This window comes from Citrus clementina, unplaced genomic scaffold (genome assembly GCF_000493195.1).
Source record: "Citrus clementina cultivar Clemenules unplaced genomic scaffold, Citrus_clementina_v1.0 scaffold_3, whole genome shotgun sequence".
Taxonomy (NCBI): domain Eukaryota; kingdom Viridiplantae; phylum Streptophyta; class Magnoliopsida; order Sapindales; family Rutaceae; genus Citrus; species Citrus x clementina.
This window is the reverse complement of record NW_006262339.1, coordinates 42,287,312-42,305,510: the sequence shown is the minus strand read 5'-3', so window position 1 is coordinate 42,305,510 and position 18,199 is coordinate 42,287,312. Positions and strand designations below refer to the sequence as shown.

Genomic DNA, 18,199 nt, shown 5'->3' with positions numbered 1-18,199 from the left:
AATAACATTCAGGGGAAAAATCAAGTTATGGTCTGATGATTTATCTTAATTAAATAGCTATGAACAAATTGAAAAGTCTGGAAATCCCGTTTCAGATTCTGTGTCTCTTTTCTGTGGTTCCTCATCTTCCGCTGGCAAGACAAAAGAAACCTTGAGATGGCGGGACTTACGGACACTGTCCTGTTTCCTTAAGCAAGATTTCAATACAGTAACCTGTTTAGTTTGCTCAGATTCTGTATCTTTATCTTCTCTTTCAGAAAATTTTGAACTTATGTTACTGTAGTATTCTTTAGCATTGAAAAATCCGATCCGGGTTGCATAATTCTCTTCATATTCTAAATCTAAGATGGTTTTTTCGTAGTTGACAGCACCTCAGGCCAAGACTCAACATTGTATTCTTTCCTGAATCTCCTGCCATGTTCTTGCTCCTCTGGACTAGTCTCATACGACGACATTGCTTGCATTAACTGCTCGAGGAACTGGATATTTTCTTGGTGCTTCGGTGTCATTCCAGCATATGCCTTGAGTGGTGAAGTTCCTGTTGGAGAAGGAGACTGGCTTTGCCTAGAAAGTTGATCAGGTAAACCCCTGGCTTTTAGCAAATGATAGATTGTGCGATTAGGCACAATGAAAAAAACTCTCCCCAGATTCAATACAGATTCTGGTTTAACCACAATCCATGGATACTTGAAAATATCAGGCCGGGTAATACAGTGCCTAGGATTCTTATCCATAACTTCGGCGGCAGTTATCGGCGCTCTGCGAATCTCAACATACCGACCTGGATGAACAAGTTTCAATACACCTTTCTCAGATGCTACAGCTCCCATTCTTAGCTGCATAAACGTGGGGAAGAAGGACTATGAAGATACGCACGGCTCATTCTTATAACGTCTCATTGCGTGCTTGGTGACAAAAAAAATGGCGTGTACTTCAAGAAACAGATCTTTGGAGGAATGAGTATGGACATATGGTGGTTCTATGAAGTGGTTATAATCAGATTATCTTCATAAGATAAACAGAATGATGTGGAATCCTATTAAAAAAATATTTATGCCTTATCTTGTTGGTGTTGTTAGCATTGGCTCTATTCTTTACCGTTGGCTTGCTAATGGTTTTATTGAAAAATTTATCTTAAAATAAATAAGAATGTCGCAAATTAACAATGTTAACAAGAAATTAGCTGTAATGAATAGCCTAACGAATAACTGGATTAGTACTTTGTAAATGTGACTCATGCAATTAAATTACGTCTTTTTACTGAAGACATGCCAAATCTGAGCTATGATACTTGCATTTACAAAACCAATATTTTTAAGGCTCAATCAACCTGCATGAAAACCTAGCCCTAAATCATCAGGTGGGTAGTTTGCAAAAACTACCTCTGCTTACAGAAATGAGTGGTTCAATGGAAAAGACTTGTCATTCAGCAGCTAACAATCCTCCAGTGAGACTAATGAGATGATAATACATACATTTCCTGATTAAATTAATTCTAAATCGTTAGCAGTTATTTAAAACAGAATTTCAATAATCCTGACCCGTAATCAAAATACAACCGTACAAGGAACATACACAAATAAAAGAGCGAATAAGATTTATACATAAACTTTCACGGAAATTGCATGCAAGAATAAAAGTGTGAATAAGTTCTAGGGTTACTAGTTACTATGTATATTTATATGGTGCATTTACTTCGCGACAATCGGATTTGGGTGGAATCAAAATAAAAATTGAGAATTACAATAAATTGTTTACTTAAGTTCGTTGAAACATAATAAACTATATTCCTCTATAATTTTACTGGTTACTAAATCATCCTTAATTATTATTATCATTATATATGTGTGGGGCATGAAGAAACGAATCGGTTCAACTTCATCTTCAATTATTAGTCCATTTTCACCCCAGCTTAGGTCGGTTTGGTTTAAAATAATGTGCTGTTTCTGATATTGTTAAAAAAAAAAGAAAATAAATGCGTTTATAATTTATCTTTCTAGGACATCCCATTGAGTGCTTGCTTTGAACTTCAACAAACATAAGCAACTTGCACTTAATTAAGGAAATTTAAATAATGTAGGAGAAAGGAAGCCCAAAGGCCATTTGGACAATTGGTGCTTTCCTTCCTTTCTTTTAGATGAAGATGCATACGAATAAAAATGAAAGCAAAGCCAAAACGAGGAACTGCAAATTGATCATTGCATTCCAAGTCATGCGGGCAGTGAATGGTCACTTATCAAACACAAGCACATGCCATCACAAAAGATAAAGAACCCTACATTTTCTGGTGATAATAGTTCCAAACAACTAGTAAAAACAAGGTGCAATGCAACGGATATAGATTTATTGTAAATGTATTTTTATCTTGCAAGGTATCATTAAGCGGATTTGGTATAGAAGCGGATGCCAACAGCCAATCCTAAGATTAGCAGAGGAACTAGGAACTGGAGGAGCTTTATAATAAACTCGGGTGTCTTGTCTTGGTTGTAGTGAGGCTGCTTGGGAGGGGTGTACTTGGTCTTGGTGGGAACGGTTGATGAATCAATGTCACCCACATAGAATTCATCCATCATCGCTTTTGCACTGCTACTGTGACCAACATCCTCAAAGTCATCAGTCGCATCCTTTCCTGCAAAATATAAATCACAACAGAGTGATCAATGGTTATATGGAAGCACTCCACAAAGATTAGAGCCGAAATGAAAATATGCAAAGTACATATTAAACATTATTAAAGTAGTTTCTACAATACCTGTGGCAGACAACAATACCTCGTCTCCACCAGGATGGTCATCCAAGAATTTTGTCACATCATATACCTGTTTGGAGAGGGTTAATATGTAGGATCCAAGGATATTGCAAGACAATCATCAGAAGCCAAATCAAAGTTCATTCAAGTAGTCTGAAAATTGAGTCTCATGTTATCTGAGTTTAATTCACAAACAGCATTAATAAAATAAAAAGAGATCTAGCTGTAGGTTTCCTTCCTCCGACAGAGTACAAGAGGGTGGAAAAATATGCTTTGTACTTCTAGAACGACACTTCTTTAGGCCAGCATATACATCACAATGCAGCGTAGAACAATTAACCGACCATAATATTTTTTGCAGCAAGAAATGATAAAAAAGAACTTGAGCGCATCATGTTAGAATCAAATTTGGTTTTCACCGACTTTTTCATAGCAATAAGCCCATTACCATATGCATTACACTCTAAGCAAATTAAAGAGTCTAAAACTGTGGAGACACTCAAATCAACAAGACCATTGTTGGCCTTATGGGAGCCAGCAATCATGCGCCTCGATCCTACAGGCACAATCTTCTTGCAGTCCCATTACAATCCAAAATATACTAATAAACTAATACCTGCTTATAATAATTTATTGAACAATTATAAACTTGAGATTTTTTTTTTTCTTTTAGTTATAGACTAATGGCAACCCAATTTCCTCCCACCCCTGTGAATGGGCCTTGAACACCATACCTCTTATTTCCACTTAAGAGGTTTTACCAACTGAACTAACTGGCATCCACAAAATTGAGTATATATTACATGTAATATGTCGACATTTTCACAGCAATGTACATACAATGAAAACAGCTGGGTCAATAAAAAACAAGTCAATCCATTAAGGTAGGAAAAAAAAAAAACACACACACACACAAACAAACAAACTCAAACATTACATTCATTTGAACATTGTTTCAGCTAGCAACAGTGGAAAAGCGTGAGTATTTGAACCTCATACTTCCAATTGTGTCTGTAATTGACGCGAATTATGTATTTGAAGTAATGCAGGGTCACCAATAGACGGAGATGGATTATTTCCAAATCTTTTAATTAAACAAACCAATTCTAAGTCCTGATCTCTGGTAAATTCTATGAATATAAACGGATCCCATTCATAACTTGCTCCCGACATTTGAAAAGAAAATTTTCAATAGTATTCGCATCAATTACAGTAACCACAACGAAAGGGGAAATAAACTGATCTATCATGTTGGAAAATCAATCGCACCATCAAAAATCATCTAGATGCAAATCAAATAGTGATCTTGCTCGTGGATTAAAACTTTTTTTCCCATCAAAAGATACAAACAGCCACACAAGCAAGAACATATATGGGAATCAAAAATCGAGTCATCACAAATATTAAATACAAATGATGTTTAACAACCCAGTAGCAAAATATTTCAAAATAATAATCTACCGAGAACCCATCAGCTCAATTACGATAATGATACCTTGCCCTCAATGATAAGCCAACAGTCCTTGCGGTCGTTGTGCCCAGAGACCTCAGCCAAAGTGTATACCTTGCCCTCTCCGCCCATTTGTAAAAAAGGTCAGATTTTTCAGGGAAAAACGTGAAACTTTTATGCCCAGTAGGTGAGCACCAGGAGGAGCGGATTTGGGAACATAAAGGAAAAGGGTGGTTGGTAAAGTTGAATTGAAAATTTTCAATGGTGGGCTGTTGTGGTGGGAGGTTGGTGAGAGCTGGGCGGTGGGCTGGTTTTGTCATGAACCACCCGTACTTTTCACAATTTTGTGTTTCTGCTCCTCTACTTTTACCCTATTTCTATTTTTGCCTTGTAACTTCTGATACCTTTTAATTTAAGTGTGAAAATCTGAAATCTTCATTCGTATCTTTGCTAGAATCTAGTTTACCATATACATAACTCTACTTTTTCAAAATTTCAATGGATGATTTTCTTCCAATTTTTTTTTTAATATTTAAGGATCTTTAAATTTAAATTATAATTGTTTCAAAATTATATGTACTCAAATTCAAAATTCCAATTCAAAAATAATTACTGAGATTAAAGAAAAATATATATTTAAATTCAACAATCAAGGTCAATATTAAAAAATTCTTATTATGAGGAAGTCATGATAAGGTTGAATTTAGCATATTCAAAATTCAGCATGTTTGAATTTATTCAAAAATTGAGTGGTTAAGGTTGAATTGAAAGTTATATGAAAGCTAATAAAATGACTTTAAAATAATAAAATTATTTTATTAAAATATCTTCAATTTTAAAATTTTATTTTTTTATTATTTTAAACTTAATTATCTTTTTTAATTTCAGAATTATAATTTTTATTTTAAAAGAAATCATAATTTTTTAAATTTAAAGTAAGGTTTCAAATTGAGTTCGAATCTTTCTATGATTGTGTGAGTAAAGATTTAAAAAATAAATAAATAAAAGAACCCCTTAATAGGATTTTACTTTTTCAGGGTGTGTATGCATGATACATCAGAAGAAGGGACCCAAACTAAAATATTAAGAAGTCAGATGATCAATATTAGTACACTATAGACAAAAACGGAGTTGGCCGTCACCGGCTCACCGAGCGCGTTAGGACAGAAGAATAGGATTGGGCCCGCCTAATTAATCGCCAAACCTCATAATCCTCTCCAAAATATAAGTGTAATAAACAATAAGTTCCTTAGAAAGATATTGATAATTCAAATTTTAAGTTAGAATATTAATATATTATGATTCTCGAGTTATGTTATTATTTATATAATGTAAATTCTAAGGGAGTTTGTGCAAATTAAATATGCTTAGACGTTGCATCATGCTATGGTTATATAGTTTTGAATACAAATTTATATGTCAATTCACATGAGTTATTATAATATATAATATGATTGTAAAGAAAGTATAGGTCTTTGGTTGGGCTATCCATTTCAACCATCTAAGGAGCAAAGAAGGCAATTAAACGTTTTCCTTATTAGAAATGTTATTATTATTTTCGTGTGGAAATCTTGACCGAAGGAGGTCGATGGGAGTACGTAAAGGATAAAATTAACAGAATTTCAATTCGGCAAGAAAAGCGTCGTATAATTTTCAGAATTTTGAATTTAATATTGTATGCTGACTTTTTGCAAACAAATGAACAATTACTTCATTGTAGAGGTAGTAAAAATACCCGTCCCATCCAGACCCGGACCGTACCCGGGCATTGTGGGCCGGGTATTACTCGGCCCGGCTATGAAGCCGGGTCAGTTTTGGGCATTACTTGATAAACTCGAAACATTAATTTTATTAAAAAAATATTATAAAATATATATTATTTTAAATATTTATATTTATTTGACTCATTTATTATACATATATAAAGTTTTAAACACTTAAAGTTTATATTTTCATGTGAAATTTTATTGAAATAAATTTAAAACTTATAAAATTACCAAAAAATAAAAAATATATACACATATAATATTAAAAAATATAAATTTAAGTACCTAAATTAAAACTCGGCCCGGACCCGGACCGGTTGCATCCGGACAGGATCTGGTCATTGCAATACCCGGACCCGGCCCGGTGTTTTGCCATCCCCACTTCATTGTCTTATTAGGGTCGGTGCCGTACCCCAAACCAGACGAGCCCCATTATTGGGCCGTAAGCCCAATTGGGCTAATGATAAGGTCGAGACCCAACTGACCAATCAAAATTATTGGCCTAATCCAATAATAAAACGGGGAACAAGCTCACTCGAGAGAGAGAGAGAGAGAGAGCGTTCATACAACCCTAGAAACCCTAGCTCCGCATTTGGCCTCACATATATATTTGACAACACTCGGAAACCTCCAGTTCGAGAGAGGGAGAGAGAGAGAGCAGAAGAGGGAGAGAAAAAGCCAACAAAATAGAGAGAGAGGAACCCTAATAATGGTGTCGGGATCGGGAATCTGCGCGAAGCGAGTGGTGGTGGACGCACGCCACCACATGCTGGGGCGGCTGGCGTCGATCGTGGCCAAGGAGCTCCTCAACGGACAGAAAGTCGTCGCGGTCCGCTGCGAAGAGATTTGCATGTCCGGCGGCCTCGTCCGCCAGAAAATGAAGTACATGCGGTTCCTTCGCAAGCGCATGAACACCAAGCCTTCTCACGGTCCCATCCACTTCCGCGCCCCTGCCAAGATCTTCTGGCGCACCGTCCGCGGGTCTGCCTCTTATCCTTGACCCCTCTCTCTTGTTGTTTAATTCATCTTTAAATGCAGAACGTTGCCGTTTTCTGCTTTTGGCATTGCAAAATATAAATTATTGCTTTAATTTTAGTATACCATATTATGACGTGGAAGTATGTGTTGTCTGCGAAATTAGGTGCAGCAAGTGTTGTTGATTATGGGATTCAAATTCTTAACTTTCATCTTCTTATGATGAATTATGATGTAGATTGATTATTTTATGTATTTTATTTTTGCTGTTGCAGGATGATACCGCATAAGACCAAGCGTGGAGCTGCAGCACTTGCTCGATTGAAGGCATATGAAGGGGTCCCTGCACCTTATGACAAGGTGAAGAGAATGGTTATCCCCGACGCTCTCAAGTGAGTTCTCCTTGTCTGAACTAATTCAATATTTTCTATTTTCACTTGGTGATTACTTAATGGCATTGACTGGTTTTCACCTTTTGGGTCAGGGTTTTGAGGCTTCAGAAGGGTCACAAGTACTGCTTGTTAGGTCGCCTGGCATCTGAGGTTGGATGGAATTATTATGACACCATCAGGGTAGGTTTTTCTAGCTCTTGTTTCATTACTATACTGTGTTTTCTTTTTCCTGGTTCACATTGATTCACAATGGGATGAGTGTTTGTGATGAACTCCTGGCATAGTGGCATTAAGATATTGATATGACATGTGGTAAGCCTATTGATGGGTTGTCTATTAATAATGAAATTATGTTCATGTTTTTATAATAAATGCAATTCATGCATCATATATGTATGGTGCTCATCAATGCAAGTCGTATCATGCTCCTATTAATCCTTTTGTTTTATTCTTTTCCATTTTTTTTATTAGGTGACTAGGAATATCATGGCTATTTTATATAGTGCATCATTTTCTTGGAATGTCATTTTGTTGTTGTCTGAACACGGAAGGACAAAAAGTTGTACAAAGGAAATTTTCAAATTCTTAGGCCCCTAATTTTTTAAAATGGGATGGGATGACACTGTGATTGTTTGCTGTGTATCTTGACTACTAGTGTTCATGATTGGATTATATTGGTTTGGTGAACAAGTGATTTCGTGTTAGTATTGTTCAATGCTATCATTTTTTCACATCAATTTTTGAATGGAGTTGTTTATTGTGAAAAATGAAGTGTGCTGGTCCCTGGTTTTTTTTGTTGGATTTTAGTTCTTTATTAGGTGGATGGTTGTAGTGGTAGATGGCTTATGTTTCTAGTTTCTTTTATCTACATATTGAGGTTTATGCTGTAGTGTAATTGATGAATGAAATATGCATGTGAATATTTTCCCTAATTATCCCGATATCGGACAGGAGCTTGAGAAGAAGAGAAAGGAGAGGTCACAGGTGGCTTATGAGAGGAAGAAGCAGCTCAACAAACTTAGGGCTAAGGCTGAGAAGGTTGCAGAAGAGAAACTTGGCTCGCAATTGGACATCCTTGCTCCTGTCAAATATTGATCAGTTAGCTTGTTGAGAACAATTTTGTTGGGCATTGTCTTGAATTTCCTTTGTGTTTTCGACTTTGTTCAAGACTTTTAGAAGCTAAGAATTTGATACAACTTGAGTGATTATCTTTTTTTTTTCCCCACTTAAAACTGATGGTTGTAGAATGATTTCGTTATATTTCTAGATATACTGGTGGTGTTATTATTTGGTTGATGAGTTCATGCTTAGGTCACTCCAGTCTTCTATTTTCTTGAAGGAGGGGTTTTCTAGGGTCAGGATCCTCGAATGTGTGACTGAATATGATTTGATTCAATCTGTGGTAATTTTGTCCTGGCTGAACTAGCATAGCTCTTCTTCAAAGCCATCCAGTCATGAGATCCTAGTAGTTAATACCGAGGCAACATTTACATTGAAGATAATTTTACTTGATGTTTTTCGTCCATCCTATGAGGATTTGGTATAGTTGAAAAAAGGAGAGCTTAGGAAAATCATGAACGATAAATGAAGGGCATTGGATTGCTGGGCAAAATCAGAATAGTCCAGGACCAGGAGGGTTAATCTAACAACTGTTGTAAAGTTATACTCAACGCTAACGAGTAATGATCCAATTGTACCGAGACATTGGAATGTGGTCACATCAAGTTGGCTTTAAATGAGAGGTGATCTCATATTTTTAACATTGCAAGGCAAAAACCGGTTTAGGCTGAGTTTAGGCTTATGTGGGACTGGCTTGGATTGTTTTAACAAATTTCTGGACTTGGGGTTATGGCCCTTTTTTAAAACACAGGTTTGACCACCGGGCACAGGTTTTCTATCTGGGCTCCAGCCGGATATAGTAAATTAAAAAAAAAATATATCATTAAATTTTAAATACTTAAAATTAATTAAAAAAAACTTGTCGAAACTCGTATCTTTAAATTCTAATGCCTAAATTCATTCGTTATATGTCAAAAACTTAAATTAAGCAGCATAATTCTAGAGTCTAACAAATTATAAGTTCATAATTACAATTCCAATTACCAACATAAGATATGAAAATCCCAAAGTGTCTAACAAGGCTAGCAACGCTGGAGGTATGGTGCGGTCTTGTGTTGTGTGCAGTGCGTGTAGGTGCAGACAGGCGGTGCTGCCGTGTTGGAGGTGCAGTGTGGTGCTGGAGATGCAGTGCAGTGAACAACGATTGGTGGATTATGGGTGCTTGAAGTTGGAGAGTTCGAGGTGGCGGCCGGCTTCATGTGTTTGCGAGTGTGTGGGCGTGTCTTACGAGTTAAGATAGTGTGTGTGTATATATACATGTAATCCTTAATACGAAGGAGTCTTTCACAAACACAAATGGTTAGAATCAAAGTTGGTAATAGTAATAGTGTGTGTATATATACGTGCATATATGTGAGTGTGTCAGTTACAGTCGTATTATTCAATGTTAAGAAAAACTGAGGTTCAGCATAGCCTTTAAAGTCGCGCAATACACGAGAGTAACCGAAACCCAAAAAAAATTTGTAAACTTCCAGTTCCAGTGTCTTGGTCTTGGCGAGCGTTTTCCATATTCACAACATTTCTTGATCTGTATCTTCAATTTTTGGAAACTTATAACGCTCGTCTGTTAAGCCCTGATCAATGAACCTATAAAATCCTTCAAATTGGATCTGATTCAACCCAGGTATTGTAGACATTCCCGCATTTCTATCTCCGAATATTTTGAATTTCCCATTTATCAAAAAATCCCATTCGTTTCTCATGCATCGATTCATATGATATGAATCGATGCAGAATGCTGGATTCTAAACTTGGAAATCTGATTCACCCTGAACAGAGAAATCATAAATCATCATACAATGATAACGACGTTGACATGCATGGGACTTTCCGAGTCTCAGAGATACAACTACAAGATTTGCCATGTTGTGTGTCTTTGCTGCCGACAACCAACGAGAAATGAATTAATAAATATAGTTTAAAAATCTAAGACACCAAACTATGCATGCTTCAAAAATTTCTGACCACAACACAACCATTTTAATCGACATTATGATTTATAAATACTTGCCTAACCCCAGAGCCATACTTAATAGCCCCATAAGCACACACAAGTTTGAATGGAATAAAGCAGACGAATACTAATACAGTTTTTTAATTATATATATACTGTCACGTCTAACTAATCCCTGTCAGTTTCCGCTTAAGGCTTCTCAAATGAGTGCAATGAGAAAATCAATTAGAAACAAAACAGAAATAAACTGCAAAAAAAAATGTCAAAAAAGGAAATTACCAGACAATACAACCTGTAGTCTGTAGGCTCTAGCCTCTAGCCTCTAGCAATTTGGGCCGCGAGCTTGATTTGATGTTGTTCCCCGAATTTTAATTAATTAATGCCTTAAAATTTTGTCTTTCTAGGATGCCATCAAGCATTTGTTTATTTAATTGCTTTGAACTTCAACAAACAAAAGTGACCTGATCAACATTTCTCTTTCCTCACTGTTAGTTTTACTTGTTTTTCTTTTTCGAGTGTACCGTTAGTTGAAAAAAAGGGAAATTTGTCATAATTCATGCATGAAAAGTGAAGGTCATTCGGTGCATCTGAGTGTGGAAAATTATTGGAAAAAAAAAGTCATCAAAGTAGCTTTGCGTTGCTTTACTTTGCATAAAAGAAATATGACGACAACGAAATTGAAACTGAAAGCAATGCCAAAGAGAGAACTGGAAATACATCATTGCGTTGATTCCGGCTCCATTAAGCACCCTCTACTAATCCAACCAATTATGTATCGTTGATCTTCCATAATTAAAAACTAAGGACATCCTCATACATGGCTCTCAAGTAACACGACATTTAACATTTAACGCATCACCTGTTGGTTATTAATAACACGTTCATTTAATCTAATGGCAATTTAATTCTCTTCCCACCCACGTCAATGGTGATTAACACATTAATGATAGATAAATAGGACTTTTAACAGCTGGGTTCTTCTCTGTTCTTGATGTTTTTCAACCACTGCCACTACTGCTGCACTACTGTTGCAGCAGTATAATGTACAATGACAGCAAACAATCATCGCATTACTTAGAAATCATAATCATCAATTCCACTCTCGCCATGCCTTAATCATTAATCCTTTCTTTTCTAATTTTACCGTTACATTCGCTCTTTTCTTTTTACTTATTGTCATACCGACTTCTCATCAACTTGTCATCCCCATAGAAAAAAAAAAAAAATCCCACTTCCCATCTTACTCTCGTTTTAACATTTTCCTTTTGACGGATGTCTTTCGTTTAATGCCTTTTTAATGCGGCTGTTTCTTTGAATAAATAGGTCTTCATCAGTTAGTTGAGATATATTTTCGGGCGGGTTCTGTTTCTATGGCCCTGAAGTGCTTCTGGGTCGGCTTCATTCTGTTTTGTGGCTTTTGGCTAGTTGCTCTCTGTGATCAAGATGGTATGTGCAGTTTGTTTACCGTTTTTTGTCTTCTATTAGTGTTTAATGTCTGTTGCGTAAAGATAATGAAGCTATGAGTGCATGCAATCTAAAAGCTAACTAAAACAAGTGAGAACCATTAATTTAGTGTACTTCCACATTAAAACAAAATCAGGTTCCATGCTTCAAATTTCCATTTCACATTATCAAAAGCAATAAGCTATCAGCTGATGAGTAGAAGAGATGGTTTGGACTTCAGACATTTCTTTGTTTGATGTGTGGATGTCGCAGGTTTCATGAGTCTATCTTGTGGTGGAACTGCAAACTTTGTTGATTCATCCAACATTTCATGGACCTCAGACCGTGAATACATTAACACAGGCAACACAACTACTATTGATTACATCGATGGCACCTCATCAACTCGTGCCGCGGTTCGATTTTTCCCAGATTCTCAAGGCCGAACATGTTATAGGCTGCCTGTCAAGAATGTGTCCTCATTGGTTCTTGTTAGAGCCAAATTTTTGTACAAGAACTACGATGGACTAAATAAACCTCCGTCATTCTCTGTCTCTCTTGGGACAGCTGTCACCAGTGCTATAAACCTTGCCTCCGATGATCCACGGATTGAAGAGTTTGTGTGGCCAACTATTAAGGACACGATCTTGTTTTGTCTTCACCGAGTTCCAGATGGTGGATCGCCTGTTATATCTTCACTTGAAATCCGTCCACTTCCGCAAGGAGCTTACCGTAATGGCACGGGAGATTCCCCAAATAAGTTGCTTAGGAAGAGATATCGCATCAACAGTGGTTACACCAATGGCTCTATCAGGTAATAACTTTTGAGTTTTAATCACCCTTTCCGCACATAATGCTTGAAAGAATATTGTGTAAGTTATTCTGATCACTTTGAGTTTAAACAGGTACCCTTCGGATCCATATGATCGGATATGGGATGCTGATGAAGACTACGCACCATCTCATGTGTCAACAGGGTTCAATCTCTTAGTCGGCTTCAGTTCCTCAAGTATTCAAGAGAGTCCTCCAGCTGCTGTTCTTCAAACTGCGAGAGTTCTGGCACGAAGAGATGTGATGACTTACAACTTTCCTGTAGATACTCTTGCGGATTACTACATTGTCCTCTATTTTGCCGGGATTCTTCCTGTCTCACCTACCTTTGAAGTACTAATAAATGGAGATATTGCAGCATCAAATTATACAGTGAGAAGCTCAGAAGCAGGTGCCCTATATTTTACATGGAAGGGAATAAAGAGTTTGAACATCACAATTAAGAGTATCAAGTTCTACCCTCAGGTCAATGCACTTGAGGTATATGAAATTCTTGATATTCCACCAGAAACGTCCTCAACAACAGGTACATGCCATTTCCTTTAGGTAGTGCAGACTTGATTATTTTATCCAACTGGACTGAACTGACCTCATTCACTCGTTCATCTTGATCTGTTGCAGTTTCTGCACTTCAGGTTATTGAGCAGTCTACTGGTTTAGATTTGGGATGGCAGGATGATCCATGCTCTCCCAAATCATGGGATCATGTTGGATGTGAAGGAAATCTTGTTACATCATTGTATGTACATAATAGTTTCTTTTGCTGGTTAATCTTATCTCAGGGTTTTTCCTAAAGATGTAATGATATGCACCTTATAAATCCCTGTGCAGGGAGCTTTCAGGCATCAATTTAAGGTCGATTAGTCCAACATTCGGTGACTTATTGGATCTTAAAACGCTGTAACCTCTTTTAACCTCATTAGACATCTATGATTTTCATTTTATTTTCCATCTACTCGTTACTTATGCGTGGTGATTTATGCTACAGGGATTTGCACAACACATCACTAACTGGAGAGATACAGAATTTGGATAGCCTGCAGCATCTTGAGAAACTGTAATGGCGCAGAGAACTTATGGCCTATTTTTGTGTAATTAAATAGCTAGATAACCATTTTCTTACTGAAAATTGCAGGAACCTGAGTTTCAATCGGCTAACATCCTTTGGTTCCAGTCTGGGGAACTTGGATAGCCTCCAAGTTCTGTAAGTTTTAAATCTTCCCCTTTATTTTGAGATTCTTCCTTTTTGATTTTTTAGCATGCTTCATAAAAAGAAATATAATGTGTTCGGCATGTATTGACCCTATAGGTGACACTAAATTGGAATGTAATTCTTCAACATGTAGGGACTTGCAAAATAATAGTTTACAGGGAACATTGCCTGACGGCTTGGGAGATTTGGAGAACCTTCATCTATTGTAAGTGAGCCTACAATATTACATCAACCAGAAACTGAACAGATATGGTGCTTTTATTTGAATACAGTCATTTATCTCATTCACTAAGAATCCTTCTTCTGAATACTTAGGAATGTTGAAAACAATAAACTAGAGGGTACCATCCCTCAGTCTCTGAATAGGGACAGCTTGGAAGTTAGGTATGGAACTGATATGTTGAAACCCTTCATTGACCATCTTTCACATTGTAGCATTCTGATACATCAACTGTGTGCAGAACATCAGGGAATCTGTGCCTTTCCTTTTCAACAATGACGTGCAATGGCGTTTCATCTTCATCCAATCCTTCAATTCAGACACCGCAAGTTACTGTTGTCACTAACAAGAAGCACTCTAAGTCTAATCATATAGCAATTATACTTGGTGCAACTGGAGGAGCCTTATTTGTTTTGCTCCTGGTATCTCTTGCTGTATTCCTGTATGTGAGGAGAAGAGCAACTGATCAAGTCTCATACACAACAAGTATGTGAAATATCATATTGCTAAAGTCATGGTACTTAATTTAGTGCTTCGTTCTTTAATGAAGATTATATCTTTCTTAAGCGGCAGCAACAGAAATGCGAAACTGGAATGCAGCAAGAGTATTTTCTCACAAAGAAATTAAAGCAGCTACCAACAACTTTAAGGAGGTTATAGGCCGCGGAAGTTTTGGATCTGTTTACCTTGGAAAGCTTTCAGACGGCAAACAAGTAGCTGTGAAAGTGCGATTTGACCGAACTCAACTGGGTGCTGATTCTTTTATAAATGAGGTTCATTGTGAAATCCTCTTCCATTATTGTTTTTCCTCGGTGTGCATGTGTGTGTACATGAGTTACCTGCATTTGTATTTCAAAGCTAAAAGGACTAATTCTTCCTTGCCTGTTAAACTTGAGTTAACAGTGTAGGATTTGCTTCTTGTTCTTCCATTGCCTGTAGGTGCATCTCTTGTCCCAAATTCGCCACCAAAATCTGGTATGTTTGGAAGGGTTTTGTTATGAGGCAAAGCAGCAAATACTAGTCTACGAGTATCTACCTGGCGGATCGTTGGCTGATCACCTTTATGGTATGCTATGCATGCATTAATTATATGAAGAATTTTTATGGTATACTATGCTATGACAAAAAAAGGGGGAAACGATTTTATTATTGATGTTTCATTCAGGTTCAAATAGTAAAAAATTTTCACTAAGCTGGGTTCGCAGACTTAAAATCGCTGTTGATGCTGCGAAAGGTATGTCCATTTATCCATTTCTGTGCATTTTCAACTGTAGGTATCTGTTAAAAATACATTATTAATCCTTATATAGGAAAGAAACTCGAAATCCAAGTTTTCCTTGGTTACAGCCTTTAGACCTGGTGGCTGAATGAAGCTTGACAGCACTTAGAAGATCGTTCTTTTCTTATCCAAACCATTATTGCCTAAGAGATCTACATTTCATTATTGAAATCTCAATCTTTTTGAAGGGCTGGACTATCTGCACAATGGAAGTGAACCACGAATCATACACCGTGACGTCAAATGCAGTAATATCCTGTTGGACAAGGATATGAATGCCAAGGTTTGTGACTTTGGACTCTCGAAACAAGTAATTCAGGCTGATGCAACTCATGTAACCACTGTTGTGAAAGGCACGGCCGGCTATCTCGATCCTGAGTAAGATTTTAGCAATTTAGCTTTTAGATTAAGGATGGCATGTATGGTAAATATGTTTGATTCATTTATTTGTCCATTTATTTTTTACAGGTACTACTCCACTCAACAGCTTACAGAGAAAAGTGATGTCTACAGCTTTGGTGTTGTTCTTTTGGAGCTCATTTGCGGGCGAGAGCCATTGAGTCACTCTGGAACTCCAGATTCCTTCAATTTGGTGTTATGGGTAATTGAACTTCTTCCATTTTCATCTGCTAGTTTATGGAAGGTATGTTTGTACACCACACTCCATGAGTTTATGCCATCGTGTTCTGCTTCAACTGCAGGCCAAGCCCTACTTTCAGGCAGGTGAATTTGAGATTGTAGACGATAGCTTAAAAGGAAGCTTCGACGTGGAGAGTATGAAAAAGGCAGCCTTAATTGCAGTGAGATCTGTCGAAAGAGATGCGTCGCTGAGGCCAACTATTGCAGAGATATTGGCAGAGCTGAAAGAAGCCTACAGCATTCAGCTTTCATATCTTGCAGCTCATGGACATACAAGTTGATCTCCGGAAACAATACTTTCAAACAAAGGATACAACTCATATGAATCCTTTTTGCTCTGCGCCGTGGAGCATGCAAATACAAAAGTGGGAATTTGTAGTGTTCATGCTAAACATATTTTTCAGACGGGCTAGTATAAAGCCAATATATAGTAACTTATTCAGCACAAGATTATGTTCACGATCTATTTATTATCAATATATGTGTACGTATTCTGTCAATAGCAAGCAGCATCTTTGAATTCAACGAGTATATCACTTGCAGCTTGCTTTTCACTTTCTGGTTGATTTCCAAATGCCAGGAAAATGCAATGCATAAGCAAGCTGAAATTCTTTTTTTCCCTCTCTTTAATTTGGTTCTGTTAATTTTCTCGGCCACCAATTCAAGAAATAACTATAATTTACAATCCCAAACTTGGCAATGTGATCAGACGTGCTGGCTATACACCGACTTTTTACAACATTAAATCTTATAATATATGAATCACTTTCACATTGTTTACAAGAGCAAAATTTACCCATAAAATAATTAAAACTGAAAATAAAAAATCCAGAGAGCAGGCAAGGATTGTTATTCAACAATGACTGTAACTACCATCCAAAATATAATTTAAAAGAAAAAAAATCTGGAATTTCCCTAGCTTACAGAATTGATCGCTTCTATTGAATCTTCGAGTTGAACACAGTTTGAGCAGGACTAAGTAGAGTAACGGTGTCGCAAGTAAAGGAATATCGCCGTTGAAGCAGCTACAGCATAAGGAAACACAGTCCAAATTCCCTGTATGTTTTTTAACATTAGATACCTGTATATATAAAATCAGCACTGCTCGAGAATAGGAAGCTTTTGTTTTACCACTACTGTTGCAACTGTAGCGAGGGCAAACACAGGGCGCTCCCTCAGTAGAAATCCAATCACCAACTGAACCCAGAGAACAAAAAGAACAAGGCAGCATTACAGCATTAGTCACCCAAATAGTAAAACTTAAAGCAATGTTGATTAGCTAGATTGGAATATCACAACATATCATTATTTGAGATGTGCTTTTAAATTGAATAAAGTAATAGAGTAAGTCCATGGCTGTCTGTACCCTCCATTTATCATCACTGCAAAATTTCCAACAGAATCAGACTTACCTGAATTGGAAGAGTGAGTAAACCACCACAACAAACTCCAGCAAAGAAGCAATCAGGAGGTATACCCTGCGTTCAAATTGAACTGTGTCAGTTCTTATCACCATGTTATACTTGCATCGCAAATCTGTCAATACTAGATTTTTAATTTTAATTAACAAAAAAATTACAACATACCATGGTCCCAGCTAGGAAAGCTGTTGGATTCCTCACTCCGAGGGAAAATCGTTCTACTGAAGATCATAATACACAAATAACACATAATTCAAAAAAAAATTAATAAGCAATTTTACGCATTACGCTCAATACTCCTTTAAAAAATATCTTTGCTGCCAAATAAGGGCACAACAATTCAACTTAAACCTTAAGACAATCTAAGAGAAGCAAGTTTAATATAACCAAAAAATCTCGGGATAATATCTCTGGCTCAATTCTAACAAAGGATAACTCTGATGGCAGTTACTCATTGCACTCTGGATAACAAACACACACAAGTAATCAAACCTTGTATGACACCATGGAGCTGAGAGATTATTAAGTGGATTTAGTTGGTACATTTCCACATTTAGCAAGAATAACCATGCCAACTTGCACAAAACTACTATGAATAGATATTTCAAATTTAAATGCAAGAAGTCAATGGCCATTTCGAGAGTCGTATAGCAAAGTGTTAACATATTTATTTTCTAGGCACACACAAAATTGACAAGACTCTGTAACTCACCAAAGCCTATCAGATTGCCATACTTTTGCACAGACT

General features: G+C 36.8%; 5 protein-coding genes across 6 annotated transcripts in view; 2 read left to right on the top strand and 3 right to left on the bottom strand.

Annotated features, from left to right (window-relative positions):
• Positions 1-341: 341 nt before the first annotated feature.
• On the bottom strand, positions 342-830 carry LOC18049774. Its single transcript, XM_024187546.1, has one exon. It carries the CDS (start codon positions 828-830, stop codon positions 342-344), a length of 489 nt encoding a protein of 162 aa, XP_024043314.1.
• A 1,330-nt stretch (positions 831-2,160) lies between these two features.
• Positions 2,161-4,499, bottom strand: LOC18049773 (cytochrome b5). The gene is made up of 3 exons (XM_006443540.2): positions 4,245-4,499; positions 2,753-2,819; positions 2,161-2,629 (listed from the first exon to the last, which is right to left on the bottom strand). The coding sequence occupies exons 1-3, from the start codon at positions 4,329-4,331 to the stop codon at positions 2,379-2,381; spliced, it is 405 nt and encodes a 134-aa protein (XP_006443603.1). The 5' UTR covers positions 4,332-4,499; the 3' UTR covers positions 2,161-2,378.
• Positions 4,500-6,484: 1,985 nt separating this feature from the next.
• On the top strand, positions 6,485-8,631 carry LOC18049772 (60S ribosomal protein L13a-4). The gene is made up of 4 exons (XM_024189315.1): positions 6,485-6,946; positions 7,216-7,332; positions 7,425-7,512; positions 8,284-8,631. Exons 1-4 carry the CDS (start codon positions 6,675-6,677, stop codon positions 8,425-8,427), a joined length of 621 nt encoding a protein of 206 aa, XP_024045083.1. The 5' UTR covers positions 6,485-6,674; the 3' UTR covers positions 8,428-8,631.
• Positions 8,632-11,699: 3,068 nt separating this feature from the next.
• On the top strand, positions 11,700-16,515 carry LOC18049771 (probable LRR receptor-like serine/threonine-protein kinase At5g48740). Of its 2 annotated transcripts, none has more exons than XM_006443538.2 (16): positions 11,700-11,851; positions 12,122-12,662; positions 12,754-13,205; positions 13,301-13,418; positions 13,511-13,579; positions 13,668-13,736; positions 13,815-13,883; positions 14,026-14,097; positions 14,208-14,276; positions 14,354-14,598; positions 14,686-14,885; positions 15,052-15,178; positions 15,278-15,346; positions 15,580-15,769; positions 15,860-15,992; positions 16,093-16,515. In XM_006443538.2, the coding sequence occupies exons 1-16, from the start codon at positions 11,776-11,778 to the stop codon at positions 16,309-16,311; spliced, it is 2,718 nt and encodes a 905-aa protein (XP_006443601.1). In that variant the 5' UTR covers positions 11,700-11,775; the 3' UTR covers positions 16,312-16,515. The 2 variants fall into 2 exon arrangements, with proteins under 2 accessions (XP_006443601.1, XP_024045085.1); XM_024189317.1 differs by having other exon boundaries at positions 14,680-14,885.
• Positions 16,516-16,836: 321 nt separating this feature from the next.
• The window catches only part of LOC18049769, a 3,363-nt gene continuing 2,000 nt past the window's right edge, over positions 16,837-18,199 (bottom strand). The window contains exons 6-10 of the mRNA XM_006443536.2: positions 18,164-18,197; positions 17,617-17,672; positions 17,443-17,508; positions 17,162-17,227; positions 16,837-17,086 (exon numbers count right to left, since the gene is read on the bottom strand). Of these exons, the coding sequence (XP_006443599.2) occupies positions 17,006-17,086; positions 17,162-17,227; positions 17,443-17,508; positions 17,617-17,672; positions 18,164-18,197 (303 nt within the window). The 3' untranslated portion in view covers positions 16,837-17,005. The remainder of the gene's footprint in view (positions 17,087-17,161; positions 17,228-17,442; positions 17,509-17,616; positions 17,673-18,163; positions 18,198-18,199) is intronic.